The sequence below is a fragment of the Miniopterus natalensis genome, chromosome 15 (assembly GCF_054644295.1).
Source record: "Miniopterus natalensis isolate mMinNat1 chromosome 15, mMinNat1.hap1, whole genome shotgun sequence".
NCBI classification, from domain to species: Eukaryota; Metazoa; Chordata; class Mammalia; order Chiroptera; family Miniopteridae; genus Miniopterus; species Miniopterus natalensis.
This window is the reverse complement of record NC_142095.1, coordinates 24,159,605-24,181,805: the sequence shown is the minus strand read 5'-3', so window position 1 is coordinate 24,181,805 and position 22,201 is coordinate 24,159,605. Positions and strand designations below refer to the sequence as shown.

The window sequence follows — 22,201 nt, the reverse complement described above, 5'->3', positions numbered from 1 at the left end:
CTCCATAGGAGGGAGCTGCTAGGGTCCAACTCAGAACTCACCTTCATATTGCTGTTGGGTGCAGTGGGACACAGCCTAGGCCCAAGCTAAAGAGGGAAGAAGGTGTGGGTGCCAGGATCCCTTGCTAAGCCCTGTACACACCTATGATGCAGCCACACCCCTGGGAGCTACACTCTCCTGAGCAAAAGCATCAAGCCTGGTTTACTCTGAGAACTGGGTCACCTCTGCATCTTTCCTGGGCAGGAGTCCAGACCCAGCCAGCCACACCGTCATCTGGGAAGAGTCATTACCTGCAGGGGAAGGGGAATAAGAGAGGAGACAAGATGGGCAGAGAGGGACAAAGCTGAAAGGAAGCATGCACTGGCTCACTAGGCAATCCTCTCTTCCCCTGCTGTAAGCAAAGACGATGTACATGCTAGCAGGCTGACCATCCCTGTGCCCACCTGTGCACACTGCCTCTGGCACATCTGAGCTGTGGTGACCCTCTCACCCAATCACCCTGCAGAGACAGGTGTGGCTGCCAGCTCAGGCAGCTCCACTGAGGCCTCCAGCCCTGCTCTGCCTGGAAGGCACTGCCCTCCATCTTTGCAGAAAGGAGGAGAAAAGAAAAGTGTGTGTAAATTTCCCATTCAGATTTTGGGGTCCTTCTTCCCCCTCTGTTGCTCTAGGGGGACACAGAGTTGAGTAGTCTTGAGTAGTCACGAGGGCTGATTTATGTGTGCAGCTTACTTTCCCACTCCAAGATGTACCTCCTTGACTCTAGCTCTCTTGGCCCACCCCTTTCTGCAACCATCTCAAGAATGTTTGCCAAGCTTTTTGTCAGTTGTCCCCCAAATGCCCCAAAGGCAGAAACTGTACCACGTGGCCTTTCCCCTGATTTTGCAACCCCAGAGTGCACATGCCCACACCCACTCTCACACCTCCACCAAGTGTTTCCAAGAAGAATGTTGTCCATAGGGCAAGGCCACCTGGGGACCTCTTCTCTCTTGCTTTTCATTTCTCAAATTTCTACCTAGTGTATCTAGTTGAGACAGTGGCATATTGGCCATAGTTTCTTTTTGTGAGGTGTTCCTTGGATAGCCAAATATCCCTTAGTTTGGCACAAATGACTTATTTTTTTCATTTGTCTCAGAGCTGATCACTGTTTGTAATGATAAGCCAAATGCAATATTTGGCTTCCAAGTAAATCACACATACACAAATTTTGGGGAGGGTTTTATTAAAAATTAACAATGTTTCTGGTTAGTAAATAGCTCTTTGAACCTACAAAGTTTTCTTGTCCCTGGTTCCCCTCCAGCAGATCTTGGAATTGCAAACTTCATGGTGAGGGGAGGAGGAGATGGCCCAGACAGTCTTGGAAGTTAGCTCTGACTCTCCTGGGGACAGCAGCCTGACAACCTCTCCGCTCCCAATGTGTGTGGGGAAGCCCAGTGTGGTTAGGGCTCAGGAATGGCAAACAGAGCTGGGGGGGGGGGGGGCACCAGGTGGGAAGGGTGTGTCAGAGTAGGCTTTCTGAAGAAGGGGTTTCCATCAGCACAAATAGACCAGCTTAGTAGGAAGGTGAGGGAGGGAGGAAAGTTCATAAAGGCAAAGAGAGAATTCCATCCAGAGGAGAAACCGCAGGAGAAACAGAAGTGGGCATGGGAGTGGGGAGGGGGGTGATGCTAGCTGGCAGGGGTGTAGGGGAAATAAAGAAGAGACTGGACCAGAGAAAGGGCAGGTGGGGAGAGGTGGGTTCTCAGAGCCTGCCCTGTCCCTCTAGGGCACCCGGATTCAGGTGGCTATGAAAGGGTTTTGAGAATGAGAAACTAAGCAGCCCAGTGGTTACCTGGCTTCATCACTTACTTCCTGTGTGACCCGGGGCAAACTAATTAACTTCTCTGAGACTAGGTGTCCTCATTTATAACGTAAGGATGGTAACAGACCTCCCTGGCAGGGTGACTGGGAAGGCTGAATGAGATGACTAGGAGAAAAGCGGGTGGAGACACACCGTGGGCTCTGCGTAAAGGGATGCCCATTACCACCTTCTGTTAGAGCTGGACAGAGCGCCTGGCGGCGGGGGGTTCAGTTGGTTAGATGGACCAAATTAACTAGAACATTTTCCAACCCAGATTCACACTTCCTGTGGAGACAAGTCCTAAAAGAACTGGAGAAGGTGTTTGTAAACAATAAAAGTGCAATTCAAAGGTCGCCGCTGGCGGTGAAAGCGGTGGGGTTAGAAAGAGGCTCGGCGCAGGAGGCAGAGTCTTCCCTTCACCCGGGGCGCGGTTCGAACCAGGCAGGTATGGGCAACTTTGCATTCGTCCCTCCCCCTGTACACACACACACCGAGCCCCCCACCGCAGCGACACGGGGACACGCGATGTACATCCCTTGGTGTCGTCCCGCCCACGCGTGAAGGGGTGAGAGGAAGGAGGGAACAGGGTTGGGGAAGGTATTGGGCAAAGTTGGATTAATTAGTCCCTAGCAGTTCCGAAGGCAAAGCGTGGCGGGAAGGGAAGGGGGAGGCGGGGAGCGGGACGGGGAGCGGCGGGGCGCAGCGCATCGCGGAGGGCCCCAAACTGCCCGGGAACTGAGCTCCAGGGCCAGCCCCGCGCCAGGCCCGCAGCGCCGCCTCCTGGGAGGACGGCGGGGGCCGGGAGGAGGCGGAGGGCGGAGGAGGGAGGCGCGCTGAGAGGTTATTTGTGGTTCGCTTTGATCCCTAGGGGGAACCTGAAACTCTCACATTCCTGGCATAGCAGCCGCCTCCAGCGCCTGCCGACCCTGGGGCTGCGCGCTGGGGCCCGAGCAGCCAGAGCGTCGGCGCCTCCGCTGAGCGCGCACCTCCGCCGCGAGCTGCGCCGAGAGGAGCCGGCCGGGTCGCCCGGCCTCGCCGCGCCGAGCACCCGCGGGCCTCCGCGGAAGGAAAGGCCGATCGGCGCTTCAGGCAGCGCGCGGGGCCAGCGGAGACGGGCCCAAGTCGAATCCGTGCTTCGAGGTGGCCCGGTCTTTTCCGAGAGCAGGAGCCTGGCGGACCCAGCGTCCTCAGGGCGCAAGGGCAGTGACAAAGGTGGGCAAGGGCCACTCGGCCCCCAGGCTGGCGCATCGTGCGCGCGGAATGGGAGAGTTCTCCAAGGCGCACGGGTCCCCTGGGGCTGGGGAATCGAGCAGCCTCTGGGGAGAGTGGGGTTCGTGGTTTGGTCGCGGGTCGGGGAGAGGGGCGTGGAATAAGGAAAGAGGCGTCGTTTCGAATTGAAGCCTCAGGGCCCTGGTGCTGATTTAATTAAGTGGGGGTTACAGGTGCTTTTTCCCCCAACTAGTCCAAGAATTCCTCTTTGTCTTCCTTGGAAAATCCTCTTTGGAGCCACGAATTGGCTCTCACTTAGAAAGAATGCAGCCTGAGGTCCAGCCCGGTGACGTCAGCGCTGGAGCATTCGGAAAACAAAGGGCTGGCGAGGGAGGGAAGGAGGCGGGCCCGCGACGCTTAAAAGACCTCGCTGGGCCACCGACTACCTTCGGCCGCTCTCTCTAGGCGCACCGACAGCTCCCGAGCACTCGTGGTCGTCCGGGAGTCCGGGTAGGGCGGGGTCCTTGGCTGCGGTGGGGCTGGAGAGACCCTCACTCCGGTTTTATAGGCGAGCGTGAGCCCAGGCAAAGGCCGGAGAGACGTGCTTGCTTGGAAAGGGGGTGTTTCAGAGAACCCCGCGCGCTATTGCAGTCGAGGTGCACCGAGGGGGTGGGCGTGCGCAGATTTTAATCACGGCTCAGCTGAAAAGATGCATCTTGAGGGTCTTGTCGAGGAGAAATTAGGGATGAGAGGCCCGGAGGCAGTGTTCCCTGGTCCCAGGCACACTGTTGAGGGAAGGAGGTCTGGAATCTGTCCGGAAAGCTCTGCAGGCCCCTGTCCTCCTCCGAATCAGGCGGACAGTGATGAACTTAGGCAATGCTTGGCGGGTGAAACTCTAGGGCAGCGATTTTCAACCTTTTTCAGTTCATGGCACACATAAACTAATCACTAAAATTTAGCGGCACACCAAGAAAAAATATTATATATATTTTTGCCGATCTGACAAAAAAAAATAGATAGGTATGATTCATTCACACAGGAGGGCAATTGTGCTGGCTGTTGTCATTTTTTTATTTGACATTCGAAGGAAAAAGAGGTCAGTGCCCCTGACTAAATAGTCAGCTATTGCATGTTTTAAAAATTCTTGTGGCACACCAGTGCGCCTCTTTGTGGAACACCGGTGAAAATTGCTGCTGTCAGCAAACTGATTCTTGTTTGTGTGGCCTCTGGTAGCTCTGGAGACTTGCAACTTCACTCCAGTATGTAGGGGGAGGGGATGGGATGATTGGGTGCCAAGAAGGATGGGGACCGAGATGTCCTCCAGACTTATCTCCGGCTCCTTAGCTGTGGGCAGCTAGGAGGAGGGAGTGGATTGGGAATGGCTGCTCTGACAATCTGCCAAGCCCAAACTGCAGCAGCCACTGGATCTAGTTTGTGGCAGAGGAAGGGCCACATTCCTCCCATTCCCCTCCTCCCATACACACGGGACCTGTGGAGGTGTGGGTTTTGTTTGGCTTTCCCTGAATCCCAGTTTGGAGGTTTGTGTTGGAGGAGGCTGTGGAAAGGAAGCCTAGTGAGGCATGAGCCACTGGGAGCCCAAGCTCAGAAGGGAACACCTTCCTCAGAGATAACTTCCCTGCACCCACAGTCCCCAGCCCCCAGCCTCCAGCTCCCTGCAACCAAGAGCCTCCCCCTTGTTCCCTTCCTCCTAGATTGGGCTCAAGCGGGTGTTACTAATGTCCAGAGGCTGAGTGCCCATCAGCTATGTGGCAAGAGGACCAAGAGGGCTTTTCCAAGTTGTGTGTGTGTATGTGTATGGGGGGGCTGGCAGTGATCATAAACTGAAAAATGTTGTCCAGCCTTTCTTTTCCCTGGAGCGCCCATACAGACACTGTCAACACACAAGTTATGGGACTGACCTACAAACTTGGATGGGTGGCACCTTTTTTTCCTCACCTCACAAAACCATTGTCCTATTGTAGCCTCTCTTCTTTCATCCCTTATTCACCAATCCAGATGCATTTTCTCCTTTCCATTTACCTTGCAGAGTGACTGCCAAGGTCATCCCATGACAGGGAGGGCTCCGCAGCGTAGAGGATGGTGGGTTAGCTGTGCCAAGGCTGGAACTCCGGCATGCTTCATTCTAAAGGGTGCTGGGGGCTGTTTGCCTGGGGCTCCTACTGGGCTGGACTCACTCTTTATCACCTGCCAATAAACTGGGGCCCTGTCCACCCCTGGACTGGACAGCTCAGTGGTTAGATTTGACCTAGGCCTGTCCTAGAGTCTTTCATCAGGCTCTTTGATGGGTGGCTGACTGCAGGAGGCTATGGTTTCTGGTCGATTACCTTCTAGGTACTGATATCTTTCTCTAAGGCATAGTAAGTCTCCATGAATATAATTATAATGGCAATTCTTTACCAAAATTATAGTGCACCAGAAACTCAACAGCCATTGCTTCTTTTAATTTTCAGCTTCATGCAGCAAGCGTTATTCTCTCTGTTTTTCAGATGGGGAAACTGAGGCTCAGAGATTAGGTAACTTGCCTTAATCAGTAGGGGCAGCACTGGCTGGTGAACTCAGGCTTGTGTGGCATTCTAAGCCTTGCTCTTTAACATTATGCTTTGGACCTGACCCTAATGGAAAGTTCCCCCTTTCCCATATGCTCCCACTCATTGCTCTTCTTTCTTTCTTCCCAGGTGCCCTGGGGCCACGTGCCTCTGGCCATTGTCCAGGCAGGTGTGTGCAAACCAAGGAAGCATGAGGACTCTGGAAGACTCCTCTGGAACAGTCCTGCATCGCCTCATCCAGGAGCAGCTGCGCTATGGCAACCTGACTGAGACACGAACGCTGCTGGCCATCCAGCAGCAGGCCCTGCGGGGTGGGGCTGGAGCTGGGGGCACAGGGAGCCCCCAAGCCTCTGTGGAAATCTTGGCACCTGAGGATAACCAGGTGCTGCAGCAGGCCACAAGGCAGGAACCCCAGGGCCAGGAGCACCAGGGTGGTGAGACCCACCTGGCAGAGAATACCCTCTACCGGCTATGCCCACAGCCCAGCAAGGGCGAGGAGCTGCCCACCTATGAGGAGGCAAAAGCCCACTTGCAGTACTATGCAGCCCAGCAGGCGGGGCCCCGGCCACGTGTTGGTGACCAGGATCCCCGGGGGGCCCCTGGAGGCAATCGGAGGCAAGATGAGGCCCTGCGAGAGCTGAGGCATGGGCACGTGCGCTCCCTGAGTGAACGGCTCCTGCAGATGTCCCTGGAGAGGAATGGTGCCCGGGTCCCCAGCCACATGAGCTCCTCCCACAGCTTCCCACAGCTGGCCCGAAACCAGCAGGGCCCCCCACCCAGGGGCCCCCATGCCGAGAGCCTGGAGCCCCGTGGACCTCCACCTCAGTACCCACACGTTATGCTAGCTCACGAGACAACGACTGCTGTCACCGACTCGCGGTACCGTGCCCGTGGCAGCCCACATCTCCAGCATGCTGAAGTCAGGTAACTGCCCACATTGGTCTTTCAAGCTCTTGACTTGCATTCAGTATAGTTCTCCCAGGGTGGAGAGCCTCTAGACAGCCCCTGTGTCACGGCTGGCAAGCCCAGAGGAAGGCTGTTGAAACCCCCTCCTTCCCAAGAGTGAGGAGCTAATACCCAGAGGAGGGAGAGCTTTAGCCAAGGTCACATGAGAACTTAGTGACATCCTTTGCTTTAATTCGGAGATGGACACCGAATTGTCTGATTAGCTGTAGCAGTCAATTAACTAGAGTTCCCAGAGGGTATGAATTACAGCAGGGGGTTAAAGGTTAGGTTTCAAAAAGAACTTGCTAAAGACAGTTTGGCAATGATTGCCAAACTCAAAGTTAAGGAGGAGAAAGGGGACCTCCTCTGGAGATTTTTAACTAGTGGACAGTGCTTTCTGTGAGTATCGGGGGGCATTCTTAACTGGAGGCAGACAGGACCAGATGGCCTCCTTAGAGACCTCTGCCCACTCTACACCAAGGCAGAAGCTGCCCCTTCTCCACTGTTCATTTCCTTTTGTGTTTACCCACATGTTCCATGTGTCTGGAGCCTGTAGGGGGAGAGGGTTCTGGGTCCAGAAGAGCCCCTGTCTGTGGAGGCTCAGGAGAGGCTTTTGGGGGACTTGGAGTTTAATTCTAAGTGAAAACAAGCTTTTGGAGGATCTGATCGGCTTACCTTTTTTAAAAGGCCCCTCTGGCTCCCTGTAGAGAATGGATTCTAAGGGGCAAGAATGGAGACAGGGAGCCCAGAGAGTTTGCAGATATAATGGGTTCCTGGAGATGAAGCTGACACACACTCTTCATTTCACACACCCAGCATCATCCCCTACAGGGGACCAGGAAACCTCCCCCCAGAGGGGCCTGAGGATTTGCAGACTCCCTTCCTCTGGTGGCTCAGGGTCAGAGTCTGCTTCTCCTCAGGCCTGCTGAGTCTTTGTTTAGTCACCCACTTTCCCACCGTTTGGCCTTTCCTTGCTCTCGAGAAATGAGTGATGAGAAATAAGTGACTCGAGGGTGTTGGCATTGGAGGAACCAAACCTTATGGGTTCTCTCCAGCCTCTACCTCCCAGGCCCCCTACCTTATCTCCCTTCTCAGAGCTGGATTAGGGAGAGTTTCGGAAGCTGAGTCGTGGTTTCTTCTTTGGGACTAGCCTTATTGAACCCTGTCAGGAAAAGATAATGTCGTGGAAAGGAAGTAGACTGTTTTCAGGAGAACAAAAAAAGGAGGAGGGGGAGGGAGAGCAAGTGTGAAGGGAAAGGAGACTCTATTCTTTCTGGGAGCTAAGTCATCCACAAAGAATGCCAGTTGTGTCTGCCAGGCCCAGTGCAGGGGGGCAAGTTCATGAAGCAACCCAGAGAAGGCCACATTTAGCAGTGCAGTGAGTCTGGACATTCCAATGGGACCCTTCTGCTCAGCTCTCACTGGAAGGTCTACCTTAGGCAGTAAGAGATGTATATCTGCCCAGCCTCTCCTTTGGGCTGACCAGATGAGGACTGTTTGTTGGGAACTGGGGGCAGGGTCTTTTAGCCTAGGGTCCTGAGAAGAACCTGCAGGGGAGCAGGGCTGCAGGGGGAGGGATGAAGGGGAGGCTGGGCATGAGTACTGAGGCGATAGACCCAGGAGTAGAATTAAATTTTTGTGGGGTTTCTGGGAATTGGACAATTCCTGGTAAAACTAAGATAGTCTGTTGTTTTACATTTAGTCACAGGCCCCAGAAAGGGTCTGTCACTTTATCTCCGTCCATGTCTCTTGCTCTTTGCTCCCTCCCTCAACACAGGACCCTGAGGCTTGTGTTAAACCAGGGCTAGAAGCCCGTAGAACATTGTCCCTAAATTCAGGCTATGGCTATAGTCCAGAGGCAGCCCCTACACCTAAGAAAATGCAGTGTTTGGGTCATATTTACTCTTTAAACGGAGAGTAAGCTATTGTCACCACTGGGAAAGGTAGGGGATGGCCACCATCATGGCGGCTCCTGTTGTAGGCCCAGCACTCTGCCAGGCCTTGTGTCGCCCTGGCGAACCCCCCTGAAGCTAGAGATGCCTACGCTCATGATTTAGCAGAGCCATGCTGGCACCTTGGGGATTTAAATGCCTACTTTGTCAGACTGGAGCTCAGGCTCTCATCCTGACATCTGTCTCGCCACTCTAACCTTAGCCACAGTTTTCTAAAAATGTTTCTGCAAGGGACCCGAAATAGGAGGGGGAAACGTGAGTGTGCTGCACTGGCAGGTGCTAATGGAATGCCTGAAACTAGAGGCTTGTAACACACACAGAGGTAGCTGCTAGGGCTCAGGCACTGAGTGGCCCAGGGGCCTGGAAGGCTGTGCTCGGTCATGATGGAGGTGGGCGTCCAGACCCAAAAAGAAACTGCTTTTGATTAGAAGGGTCAAGTGCGCATTTTTAAAGATGCCTTCTTTAAGCACTGGTTGTTCAGGAAGTCCAGGACTGCTCAGGCTGATCCCCCAAGGCCCTGGCCACAGTGAAGCTGGCCGTGAAACGGGCATTCTGATCTCAAGACCCTCTAGCCCTGCTCTCCTGGTCCTTGAGGGTCTTAGGCAGACACTAGGTGGAAAAAGCCTTTCCCACTGTGGGAAGGCTGAGTTGACTTGTCTTCCCAGTATGCCCAGGAGGGCTGGGCTCACTCAGGGCTGCTCTGGGGTGGGAGCCATGGGGGACTGTGCAGTCTCTGAGCACCATCTCTTTTGTTCCCTAGGATCCTGCAGGCCCAGGTGCCTCCTGTATTCCTCCAGCAGCAGCAGTACCAGTACCTGCAGCAACCCCAGGAACACCTTCCACCCCCACACCCAGCTGCTCTCAGCCATGGCCCACTAGGTTCCCTCAGTCCACCTGGAGTGGACGGGCCAGTAAGCACCCAGGCCTCCTCGGCCACCTCGGGCAGTGCCCAACTGGCCCAGATGGAGACTGTGCTGAGAGAGAATGCCAGGCTACAGAGGGACAATGAGAGGCTACAAAGAGAGCTGGAGATCTCAGCAGAGAAGGCTGGCCGAATGGAGAAGGTAGGCCCTGCTTGCTGGAGCCTCAGTGGAGCAGGGGGAGGAAGGGACCTGAAGGCTGACTGGGGAGTGGGCAGTCGAAGGGGAGGCAGTGGAGTCTGACAGCTTGTCTGGCTCGGCTTTCACCCATCCCTCTGCTCCCACCCCCTAATCCCTCATGCACCCTCCCTGGCTGACTCCAGACAGCTGGGGAGCAGCCGGGAGGCCGGCAGAGCAGGTCTGGAGCATGAGCAGTTGCTGGCCAGTGGTGATTAAAAAGAGCTCATTCACCAGCTCCCTGCACACTCGCACCCTTCCCCTCCCTCGGACACCTCCCACAGAGAGCCCTTTGTGTCCCCCACACAACAGCAAGTCTGTTCTAGGCTAGTCCTGGCCAAAGAGAAAGCCCCTCCTCTTGGAAAAAAACGAGCAACTTATTGGAATCACAGGCCAGCTAGGAGCACGTGCGGAACCTGCCAGGAGCCAAGTGGGAGGGGCAGCTGGGCCAGGCTGGCCCTCTGCAGTGGATGGCAATGGCCAGAGCAGCAAATACTCCGGGCAGAGGCAGCTCCGGCTGGGGTCCAGTGCCCCCATTCTTTAGTGAAGGTCTACCGCTGTGTGTTCAGCTTTAGCAGGTGACCTCAAGCCTCCCGCGGCTGTCCTGCGGTGTCTAAAATAAGTCAAACCTCAGAACATGGCTGGAGTCTTTGTGCCCACTGCTGACCCACTGGGCTCAGATCGAAAAGCTGTGTTTAATCATCCTGGCTCTGGGTTCATTAAGCATCTGGGCCTTGGGACAGATGACAGTTGACAGGACCCTTGCTTGCTGGTCCCAGCAGTCTGGTCCACCCCCTGAGGCTGACCCTCCCACTATCACCAACTGGATTTTTTTATTTTTTTTTAAATATATCTATTGATTTGGGAGAGAGGAAAGGAGAGGGAGAGAGAGATAGAAACATCAATGATGAGAGAGTCATTGATCGAGCCCGCAACCCGGGCATGTGCCCTGACTGGGAATCGAACCCCGATCGCCTGGATCCCAGGTCAACGCTCAACCGCTGAGCCACGCCCGGCCGGGCACCACCTGGATTTTTTGCTCTCCGTTTTTATGCTCTCCTCTTTCACCTTCTCTGATGGAGAGCAGTTCAGCCTGGGCCTGTTCAGGGGGCTTTGATGCCACACACACCCTGGGAGCTCTCCCCTTCCTTCAGCCCTGCTGTCTGTCTCTTGCAGCTGGAAAGTGAAATCCAGCGGCTCTCTGAGGCCCACGAGAGCTTGACAAGAGCCTCTTCTAAGCGGGAGGCCCTGGAGAAGACCATGCGGAACAAGATGGACAGTGAAATGAGGAGGCTGCAGGACTTCAACCGGGATCTTAGAGGTGAGAGCAGGTCACCCAGGTGGATGGGGCAGGAGTGTCTGTGGAGGGCTAAATTCCTCAGTTCTAGAGAAAAATTCAAAATCTCTGTCCTCTGCAAAAAGAAGTGTAAATTGACTCAAAGAGGGCCAGGATGAGACCCCTTGGGGGCCACCCTGACGGTGATGCTTATTTTGAGTTCTGGATCTTGGGGCCCCTCATGGAGCTCTCATCTATGTGGCCCCAGCTGCTCCCTCATTAGGCCCTGAACTGATCCAGGGGCTCCCCTAAGAGCCCATCCCTAGCTTGGAGGATGCAACCTCATAGATGAGACCCCAGGGGACACCTGGACGGGCAGCTTCATTTGATACTCAAACATCTTTCCTTTATTTCAAACAGAGAGGTTGGAATCTGCAAACCGCCGCCTGGCAAACAAGACTCAGGAGGCCCAGGCTGGCAGTCAGGACATGGTGACCAAGCTGCTTGCTCAGAGTGAGTAGGGGTCCCACTCAGAAACTGGCCAGATGTGTGGGTGGTGGGACCATAGCAGCCCCTCCGGACAGGGAGGATTCGATCTTTCTCTTGCCAAAACAGTGCTTTGAGCACAGGTTTACTGAATGCCTACTATGTGCTGGGCGCTGGACTGGACTTGGGGAGAGGGGTGGCTTCCAGAGAAGGGTAAAACCTGGTTTTATTGGGGAGATCAGTGGATACAGGAGGGACAGCTGGCGAGCAGGGATTTGCTGAGCTGTGGTGCTGACCACCAGTGCAGTGTCTTTTGGAAGCAGAGGCGTAGTGGGCAGTGGAGGAGGCAGGATCGCCCTGGAGATGGTGAGATGAAAGAGAGGAGGAGTCTGAGTTTCCCAGGAAGTTCCAGGCAACAGAAAGGTTGGGGGTGCCCAAGGGGTGGATGAGAAACTAGGGAGCATGGAGGCACCTGAAGACAGCAAAAATGGATTCCTGGAGCTTAAGGACAGGTGCCGTCTAAAAAGGGATTTGGGGAGGCTTCTCTAAAGGGGTTGATCGAGCCTCCTTGAAGAGTGGATGAGTTTCTTATTGGCTATTCCGTTCAGCCAGTCATTTGTTCATCAGCAGCACTGTTTTAAGCACCTCGCTGGGTTTAAGCAGAGGGTGAGAACAGGCCCAGGAAGGTACTATGGCGGGGAGGTGAAGAGAGAGAGGGGCTGAGCTTGAGGAAGGAACAGAGAAGGAACAGATTCAAGGGAACCACAGATGCGAGGGAACAGGGTGGCCTGGAGACCAGTGACTAGGGGGTCCCCAGTGGCCAGAGAGAGAGAGACTGTGGGAATGGCAGGGATGGAAAGTGGGCCACAGGTGAAGAAACAGCTGGAAGGTTCAAGGAGAGGTACATGGGGTGGGGGCCGCAGAGGAAGCACTGAGCTCAGCAGCAGGAAGCTTAGCAATCAGAAGAGACAAAGAGGCAGTTATTTCTTGAGCTCCTACTGTCTGAACATACTTTGTGCTATAGTGGTATTTGGGGGGGGTGTGCAGAGAAGAGGAATGGGGGTGTCTGATGTCTGGGTGATGGTAGCCTTGAGGAAGGAGTCAGGGAACCCATCAGGAAGCCTACTGTGGGTGGCACTACTGGTAGGGGGTGACCAGAAATGGTGCAGCAGCTTGAGGAGTGAGCTCTGACTGGCAGCACCTCCCTCTTCCTCCTGGAGGGCGCAGGGCGGGGAATGGGGGAAACGCGGCACTGAATGGAGTGGGGGCGGGGCAGGAGGTAGGCTGGGCTGTCCTGGCTGGGTGGGGTGAGGTGGCCAGGACTCGTGTCTCTGGGAGGGAGGTGATGGGTGGTGAGGGAGAAAGGGGAGGGAGCAGCCCTTGGGAGTCTGGAGAGGACCGGTTGCTGGGAGTAGGCAGTATAGGGGTGTCCTGTAGGAAAGGGTCTACTTGTGGGCCCTGGATCCGCCAAACAAAGGAAGTCCCGGGCGAGTTTCTGGGAGCCGGCAGCGGGGGGCGGGGAGGAGCCTGCCCGGAGGCGTTTCCGCTCCCGGGGAGCGAGCGCGGGGCGGTTCTTGGCTCCTGGCTGGAGCCAGTCCTCTCGCAGCCGCGGGTGACCTGGATGCCGGGCATTCCTGCGCCGCTCGGCTGTTCCGCTCGGGCCGTCCCCCCGCCGCGCCCTCGCGGCTGCGCGCCTCCTGCCCTGCGCCCAGCCCTTCCTGCCCGCCGCTGCGTTGGGAGGAGAGAGTGAACACAAAGGGAGACCAGCGGGCACATGGGGGGAACCTCGATTTCTCAAGGCAGAAGGCGAATGCCCTGCCCCCTCGCCCCCTCCTCCTCCAGGCTCCCACCCAGGAGCTCCCCTCCCAGACAAGACTCACAGGCCCGTGGTTCTATCCTGGTGGCTGGGGGTGGCCACGGCCTGAGGACTCCCAACCCCTGCCAGGGCCCTAAAGGTTGCGCTAGGCAAGCAGGAAGCTACTGGAAGCAGAAGGCTAAGACCTCCCACGCCTCCCCATGGGCCGAGGAAAACCAAGCAGTTCCTCCTTGCTCTTTAATAGCCATGGGGAAAACACAGAATTCTCAGAGAAAAGGTCTCTGGTTGACCTCAGCCCCTCACCCACCCACCCACTAGTAAGGAAGTGTGATCCCTATCACCAGTGCCATCTGCTTTACCTACTAGGCAGCCCATACAGACCCCCAGCTCTGGCTGCCCTGGTCATGCCCCTGCCCTTCCCTTTCTCTGGGGATCTGGCCTGAGTCCTGAGGCCTGGTTCTCCTAGCTCTGTCGCCCTTGGCAGTTTCTTCACCTGGAGCTCTCAGATGGGACAGTTATCAGGGATGTGATAAAGGCTTCTTGCAAACTCTGTAAGCTGTTGGACTCACACAGGAGGGGGTCATTGTCTCCAGGTCCAAACTCTCAGTCTGCTGGCCTTGCCTGCCCCCTGCACCCCACTTACTGAATGTTAAGCCAGCCCAGTACGAACAGCTCAATTTCCACCAATACTGAGCTTCCCCATCTTTTCCCTCCACACCAACAAATGAGGCCAGCTTTGGGCCCAGCCTTCAAAAATCCAGAGTGAGCCAGAGCTGACCTGAGTTATCTGTGTCCTCCCTCTCATCCCCCAGGACCCCAAGTAATTGAATCCTCCCTTCTGCCTGCCCAGATCCCAGGCCTCCAATCTTCTGTACCAGAACCTGTACTGTCCTTTACCATAGGTACTTAGCCCCATGTGGCCCAAAGATTAAAATTAAGTAAAATGAAAATTTTAGTTTCTCCCTTGAACTCATTACAAGTGTTCAATGGCCTTAAATGCCAAGTGGCTACTGCACTGATTGGCACAGTAGAGAACAGCTCCATTACAGTAGAAAATGCCACTGTGCCATGATAGTGCTACTAAGAGAAAGTGCCTCTGAGTGCATCAGGTAGGCCCCAGAGCCCATCCCCCTTCTGCCCTCCAGCAAGGCAGGCAGCAAACACACTGGCCTGGGGGGAGGCAAGCCTGGGACTCCCAAGTGGAGGTCTGTGGGAGATGGATTTAAGCCTAGAGCAACAGCTGAAGGATTTGGTGGTCTGGCTCAGTTCTTGCTTGGCCCAGATATATGGAAAGGGTCTCTGAACAGAGTTCCCCTGGGCAGTTAACAAGATGATTTAAAAGTCAGGATAGTTGGAACCTCAGACACAAATCTTTGGACCATAGTCATTGTCATTGTGCTCCAAAGTCTGTATTTCTTTATGAGCCTGGTTGCCCATATCTCAGTGGTCTCCCCAGACCATGGAAGGTAATGGGACGGGGGGGTCGGGGGATAGATGCTGGGCCCATAGAATGAGCCCTGGAGTCCACTTTGGGAGGCCTCTGGCGCAGGGCCTTATACCATAGCCAGAAGCAACTTGGTCCTTTGGAGCCAGACTGACTCATATTCCCATCTGGGGAGCACTGTTCACTTCCTCTGTTTCCTCCCCTGTAAGTTGGGGGTCACAGATCTTACCTCAAGGGGCTGTTATCGGAGGCTTCAGCAGAATAAAATGTGTAGGTGCCTAGCTTGTGGTGTAGCAAATAGTGGTTCTTGTCCCTGTTTCTTTACTCTCCCACTTGAACGATATCCATGCCACAGTCCACCTGAGCCTCTGTTTTTCATCTGTAAATGGGCGTCACAGTTCCTGTCTGGCCAGTCTCTAGTGTCATCATGAGGCTCAAGGGAAATCGTGAACGTATTTTAGAAGCCATGACACTTGGTACAAGTAGACCGTGTTTGGGGCTGTAACTTGGCACAGCCATGTCTCAGCAGAGAGGAAATGTAGCCCAGTCGTTACAGTGAGGGCCCTGGTCCTACATTGCCATTTATTCCTAACTTAACCTGAGCCCCAGTTTCCTCACCCATAATGAGGTTGATAGTGGTAACCCAACTCCTAGGGTTTTCGAGTGGCTAAGATGCAAACATACTTATCCAGCAGATAACACGAAGCCTGGCACTCAGTGGGCCCTCAGCAGACCCTCGATGTCACTGATCGTGCCCTCCTCTCTCTTCCTGCAGGCTATGAGCAACAGCAGGAGCAGGAGAAGCTGGAACGGGAGATAGCACTGCTGCGCGGTGCCATCGAGGACCAGCGGCGGCGTGCAGAGCTGCTGGAGCAGGCTTTGAGCAATGCCCAAGGCCGGGCGGCGCGAGCTGAGGAGGAACTGCGCAAGAAGCAGGCCTACGTGGAGAAGGTGGAGCGTCTGCAGCAGGCACTTGGGCAGCTGCAGGCTGCATGTGAGAAGCGTGAGCAGCTGGAACTACGTCTGCGCACACGCCTGGAGCAGGAACTCAAGGCCCTGCGTGCACAGCAGGTGAGCTGGGCAGCCCTGTGGAGGTCGCAGAGCTAGGATAGCCCCTGAGGAGGACAGTTTTAAAGTCCCTGGGAGCCCCTACACAGACCACGCAAGGCCCCCCTTAGAAAGCAAGGGTGATCTCTATTCCACCTTGGCTGCAAGGCTCCTCCAAGCCACCAGTCTCAGCAGAGGCTCTGCCACTTGGCCATGTGCTGATCCTGAGGACTCAAGACTTGGGCTTCTGTCCTCAGGAGCAGCAGGGGTCAGCATCCTGGGTCTTCAGAGAAAGTAGCTCAAGATCTTTGATATAGAAGACTTATGTGATCTCCCCAAGATCAAGAGAGATGGTCACCCAGATCCTACATCTATCCTTCCTTTGGACTGTGTAAATAACTCTGGTATTTACAAACCAGATCAAGTTCTGTCTCCACTCCCAGCCTTACACTTCCCACAAAGGTAGGGTGACCAATTTCCTGGTATGCCCAGTTCTGTCCTAGTTTATACCTATTATCCCAGTGTCATTATTAAGAGCACTCCTTTCCCAGTTTAGAGGATAATTTATATGGTCACCTGTGCAGAGACAGACCTGATTTTTCCTACATCCTTGGCCACAGGATTCGGGGCAGGGATATGGGGACTGTGCCACCTCCTTTGTCTCTGGGTGGAAGCAGGATGGGAGAAGAGTGTGCTGTGAACTGCTGAACAACCACAGGCATAAGTGAGCGTCCTCCTGTGGGGGTGAGCCCCAGTGGCCAGCACACCACAACGTCTGTCCTTCACCACAGTGCTCCTTGCTTTGCAGAGACAGGCCAGCACCCCCAGCGGTGGTGGCAGTGGTGGGTCCCCAGAACTCAGTGCCCTGCGGCTCTCAGAACAACTGCGGGAGAAGGAGGAGCAGATCCTGGCGCTGGAGGCCGACATGACCAAGTGGGAGCAGAAGTATTTGGAGGAACGTGCCATGAGGCAGTTCGCCATGGATGCGGCCGCCACAGCCGCTGCCCAGCGTGACACCACTCTCATCCGACACTCCCCCCAGCCCTCGCCCAGCAGCAGCTTCAATGAGGGCCTACTCACTGGTGGCCACAGGCATCAGGAGATGGAAAGCAGGTTGGCATTGCAGGCCAGGCCAGGGCACCAGAGGTGGGGTGGGAGGTAACAGTGTCCAGTCCCTGCCATGTTTTTAATTTCTGATAAACAGGCCCCTCTCCCCACATGGCTCAGCAGTCCCTCCTACTTCTGAGCTGACCCTGTATGTTTGGCACACCGGGTGTTGTACACATGTTCTTTCCCAGAGATAGCATCTGAGTCCATGATCTGCCCAGGATACCCTAGCTGTGGAGGTGCTGGATGTTGTCCAAAGCTCAGGGCCTCTACCTGCTCCCCTGCCACCATGTAAATCAGAGACTAAGACTTTCCAACTGAGTCCACACCATGTACTACCCAGAAGGAATGTGGGCTGGGTCCCTGGCTTGGGGGTAGCTAGTATTTTCTCTCCAAGAATAATGTCAGAGGCCCCTCAAGATTTCATTTGACCTGTATCTGACTCAAAGGCACAAGCACATCACCTGAACTCATTTGATAGTCAGTAGCTCTGGGGTTGCACCCCAGCTGTGAGGGTTGTGCCAGTCATTACTCTCATCAGATGAGTCCAGAACCCACTCCTTGATGACCTGCCTTTGCTGGTCTAAGAACAAGTGGTTTTCAGAGCATCGAAATCCAGAGCTATGATAACATTTCTGAAGGCCCCCTCCTGACCCTGCTGCAAGGGCAATTGAGTCCAGCCTGGCTGTAGGAAGGGCTTTTCCTCCAGCTTTAACCAGGTGGGAATGGTGGAGGCTGCTGGATCTGTGGGTCTAACGATGTGGGCATGACCTCTCCCCTCAGGTTAAAGGTGCTCCATGCCCAGATCCTGGAGAAGGATGCCGTGATCAAGGTCCTTCAGCAGCGCTCCAGGAAAGACCCTAGCAAGGCCACCCAGGGCTCCCTGCGGCCCGCCAAGTCCGTGCCATCTATCTTCGCGGCTGCAGCAGCAGGGACCCAGGGCTGGCAAGGGCTCTCCTCTAGTGAGCGGCAAGCGGATGCCCCTGCCTGGTTGGCTGCAGGTGAGCAGGGGCTGGTGGGTGACATAGGTAGAAGGGTAGGTTGCTCTCAGGCCTTTCCTCCCAGAACTGAGGCTCAGAGGAGCCAGGGCTTTCTAACCCCTTACTTAGGGAGCCAGCTTATGACTCCAATGATCCTGCAGCCCACAGCTGTCTTTGCCAGTGTGAAGAGGGGTGCTATAGCCCCCATCTCCATAAATTCCATCACCCTCGGCACCAGCTACATAGGATCTAAGTAAGGATAAAGTTCCCTGTGCAAATGCACTTTTAAGACAAGCCCCTTCCACTCCTCCTCCTAAGCAAATGCCATAGAAAGTCTAGAATCCCTGCTGATTTTAAGATTTAATCTACAAAGAAGGGTTCTACCACTCAACATTTGGAAGCCAATCCAGCCAGACAGTTATTCCCATTTAGAAACAGGAGCATCTTTTTTATTGACTTTACAGAGAGAGGAAAGGAGAGAAAGAAACATCGATTTGTTGCTCCACTTATTTATGCATTCATTGGTTGTTTCTTGTATGTGCCCTGACTGGAGATTGAACCCACAGCCTTGGCGTATCCTGACAATGCTCTAACCAACTGAGCTAACCGGCCAGGGCCAGGAGCATTTAGTCTGAATTAAAGTTCTTGCCAATCAGGAATGACCTGCACCACCTTTGCCCCCAGTAGGTGCAGTTAACTTGGGGTGTTCTTCATGGGGGCCATATCTTGTGGAGGAGGCAATTAACTATTGCCCTTTTGCCTTTCCAGCAGACAGGGCTCCTGTGGAGGAGCCAGTGGCCACAGCTCCCCTTCCTGCCCATGCCAAACACGGGAGCAGAGATGGGAGCACCCAGACTGACGGTCATCCGGACAGCACTGCTGCCTGCCTGGGACTGGAGACCGACAGCCTTCTGGGCTGCGGCAGTGGCCAGAGGACAGCCTCACTGGGTAAGTCCCCACTTCCCCAGCTGCTGTGCCTAGCAAGGCTGAGGGCACATTGGGGTGTAGATTGCAGTCAGGACCAGCCCCCTTCTGTTCATTGCCTCCACTCCAGGGGGAACACTGCACAGTGATGGGCCAGCAGGGCATGTGGCGAACCTCAGTGTGAACTTGAGGGCTGGTTGGATGCATGAATAGAGAGGAACAGAAAACCCTGATTACAGACGGATCCAGAGTTCAGAAAGAAAGCGACCCCATGGGAGACACTTTTATCTCCTCTTCCCTAGGCTTCCTTACATATTAATTGCCTGTCCAAATATCTAAGACAATGGAGCTTGGCAAGTTATGCCAATCGTACTCTCAAGTTGGAAGACTTCATTTAAAAAGAGTCCGGGAAGGAGAAAGTTGAGAAGATGCCATTTACATTTTGTGCTCCCTTTCACATTAGCCTTTGCATATCTGTTGTGCCTCACATCTCAGAAAAACCACAGGCATGAAAAGAATGCTGCAGCCTGCCTCCCTCAGGGCTCTCCACCCTCCCTCCAAGCCCTCCAAGGAGTACAAAGTTATAAACAAATGTGTCTTCTACTCCGGAGGTTGGTAATCTGGGTGGAGAGCTGAGAGGGAACAGCGTTGTGCTTGGTTGGCCAAGTTATTGGAACCTGGATACCTGGGCAGTTGAGGTGGGAAAAGTTGGTGAAGAAAGATCCTGTCTTCAAAATGTACCAGGGTTGACCAGAGCAATCTGGAAACACTTGCTGACGTGTGTGCCTGTGCTCTTGTCTCTCCGCAGACTCTGTCGCTGCATCGAGAGTCCAGGACTTGTCAGACATGGTAGAGATTCTGATCTGAAGGAGTTGATGCCGTGGGGACTCAGAACTGTTCCCTGCTCTCCTCTGCCACTCGGTGCCATTCCGGCAGCCCCTCCAACTGCTGCTTCCCCGCTTCCCCCAACTGGGCGCTCATTCCCATTGACCATCTGGTCCCAGGAGCTTAGGAAGGATGCTACAGGGGAGAGGGGTGCTGTGTGAGCACCTGTGCCCCAGAAGACCCTGCTTCTAGCCCCACATTCCTCCTGGGCCCACGCAGAATGAGTATTCAGCCATTAACTGCTGCCCAAGCCTTGCTGCTGGGGTAGCGACTGGAGGCCTAGAAGAGAGCTGAGCCCCCCGTGCATCCCCAGTTGACAAGCAGTCAGAGAGGAAAGGAGGGGATATGTTGGTTTAGGGAGCTGACTTCCAAGCATGGCTGCCCGTGGACAACAAGTAGGCTGGTTCGCTAATCAAGTTGGCCATGGTGTTCCCCTCTGGCTAAGTGTGGTCCCGGCCAACCTCATCTGCTCCTCAGCTACTCACTGCCTCCTTGGGATCACTAAGACTTGCTTCTTTGGGGGACCGTTGAAGATGTTAGTCTTGCAGAAGCTACGGCATCACCCCCTCACCTGGAGTGGGCAGGGGCTGTTTAAGTGGACTGACCTGCTGGGCAGTTTGTATATGACTCCCTTTCTTGTGGAACAGAAGATTGAAGCGTGCTGCTTTAGACTTGTCCCCTCCTCTGTGCTCTCCTCCCTGCTGCCATGGTTCCTGTACCTTCTTACCAGCCTACCAGTTACTCCCATTCTCAAGTTCTTGGCCCGTGGATTTTGATACTGGTGGATCCACAGGATATTGGCTGTCATTTTTCCTCCCATCTTGAGCTGTTTTAAATGCCCATGGGACCATCACCAGCCTCTTGAAATAGCTCCACAGCTCCCGTCCCTGGGACACCCTGTCAGTTTGGTTATGGACCCTGAGCCAGATGAAGCGAGCCACCATACACAGACCTCTGCTGTGGTGGACTTCCCTGCACCTGTCCTCTCGAAGAAAACTGGAGAAGTTGCCCTGTTTTCATCTGAGTCCTTGTTCCCACCTGGAGGGATTGAGAGGGAGCGATGCTGGTGAAACCTAGTCAACAAGGTACAAGATGGGACTCAAATAGTCCTTTGATGGGAGCCCCCATCACAGGATGGCACCATGAGGCTGGCTCCTCAAGCTCCCTGTGCCAGCGCCCTGGAACAGGGCCAGTGCTTGGAATTAGAGGGAAGCATCCACGTGGCAGCCTGCCGGCAGCACGGACTTGCCTTCTGGTCTTAAGGAGTCCCCCAGCTCAGCCCCAGGAGCAGTGGGTGGGCTTCAGTAGTTTGTGTTGACTGTTTTTAGTTCTTGAATCTTTGTTTTTTTCCTTTCCTGTTTTTAAGTTCTGTATGTTATTTTATTCCCATGGTTCCTTTTTGAACATTTGCATTTGCTGGACAATTGCATATTTTTTTAAATCCCCTTATCCCTCTGAAAGCTGAAAAATACATTTGGTTCATGTGCATTGTTTACAAGCGAAAAGAAAAAAAAAAAAGGTAAAAAAGTATTGTGAAAGGAAAAAAACAACACAACTTAATATATTTTGGATTAATATTTGGTATTTCTTTTAAGGTATTTTTTGTGCTGTGAACATTTTCTGCCAAAGACCATGATGTGTGTCTGTATGTTTAAGTTATCGTAAATATTTAAAATGTAAACATGGCTGTTCTGTTATGCTACCCTGTACCAGGATTGCTGCTGCATTCCACTGGGTATAACAGTATTTTAATAAAAAATAATAATTAAAAGTGGTGTCTGTACAGATGAGACTGCACAGAAAGAGAAAGAGGGAAAGCAGAGGGGATGAGGGCTGGGTGGGGGCCGCCCATGTCACAGTGTCTGACCACTCAGCACTGAACTGTACCCCCACGTTCCCACCCTGTGCTCGGTTCTTAATCATTGGCCAGAGCATATCCATAAACAACCAGCTCAGGGTCGCTGCCATTATTTGTACCGAGGAGTGAATGTTGCCAGTTTCCATTTTTCTACTGGGATACCAGCAAGCAAGGCAGATCCACCCTTATTTGCAGGGCTAGGATGGCACACAATATCATCTCTTCAAGGATCCACCAGTGCCGGAGATTTTGTGAGACTGCATTAGGAGAGAACTGGAGTGAGGTGTTGGCTTTCTTTCCACTTTCATAGAACACTTGTGTGGCCCCAGTGGTGACTCCACAGTAGGAGTGGGTGTCCAGAGGTGGCTTTATCTTCTCGCCCCCCTCCCCACTGCTATCTTCTCTCCACCCCCACCCATAACAGAAAGTTGTCTGGGACCCTCCAAGAGACTGGACACCGTGCTTGTCCTCTGCCTGGATGTGGACACAAACTGTTTGTGGCATGTTCCTGGTCGTTGCCTCTCCCCCTTGCTGTGGCATCACCACTCTTGCCCCAGGTGCAGGAAAGCATGTCACTCCAGTCCTGAAAAGAGAAAAACACCCAATCTCAGGTGTTCTCATATCAGAAATAGTACCTGCCCTCATAGGCCGGTTGGCACACCGAGGTTCCCAATGAGGATGTGGGCTGGCAGTCAGGGACTGACCACGAAGCGGCAGGCAGCCAGACCGGCTGTGGGCACCTGATGGAAAGTCACCCTGCAGCTATGGGTG

General features: G+C 54.2%; 1 protein-coding gene across 4 annotated transcripts; it reads left to right on the top strand.

Annotated features, from left to right (window-relative positions):
• The first annotated feature begins 2,968 nt into the window (after positions 1 to 2,968).
• On the top strand, positions 2,969 to 20,513 carry AMOTL2 (angiomotin like 2). Of its 4 annotated transcripts, none has more exons than XM_016224398.2 (10): positions 2,969 to 3,049; positions 5,743 to 6,537; positions 9,271 to 9,574; positions 10,784 to 10,928; positions 11,304 to 11,396; positions 15,405 to 15,700; positions 16,485 to 16,789; positions 17,567 to 17,784; positions 18,535 to 18,711; positions 19,496 to 20,513. In XM_016224398.2, exons 2-10 carry the CDS (start codon positions 5,804 to 5,806, stop codon positions 19,552 to 19,554), a joined length of 2,331 nt encoding a protein of 776 aa, XP_016079884.1. In that variant the 5' UTR covers positions 2,969 to 3,049; positions 5,743 to 5,803; the 3' UTR covers positions 19,555 to 20,513. The 4 variants fall into 4 exon arrangements, with proteins under 4 accessions (XP_016079884.1, XP_016079883.1, XP_087681068.1 ...); XM_016224397.2 differs by having other exon boundaries at positions 18,532 to 18,711; XM_087824942.1 differs by lacking the exon at positions 2,969 to 3,049 and adding an exon at positions 3,470 to 3,556 and having other exon boundaries at positions 18,532 to 18,711.
• The last annotated feature ends 1,688 nt before the right edge of the window (positions 20,514 to 22,201 follow it).

Excerpts from the sequence above, each read along its gene's own strand:
- AMOTL2 (XM_016224397.2), top strand. The coding sequence starts at position 5,804 with ATGAGGACTCTGGAAGACTCCTCTGGAACAGTCCTGCATCGCCTCATC. Across the intron at positions 10,929-11,303 it reads CTTCAACCGGGATCTTAGAG|AGAGGTTGGAATCTGCAAAC; the intron begins GTGAGAGCAGGT and ends TATTTCAAACAG. Across the intron at positions 17,785-18,531 it reads CCCTGCCTGGTTGGCTGCAG|CAGACAGGGCTCCTGTGGAG; the intron begins GTGAGCAGGGGC and ends TTGCCTTTCCAG.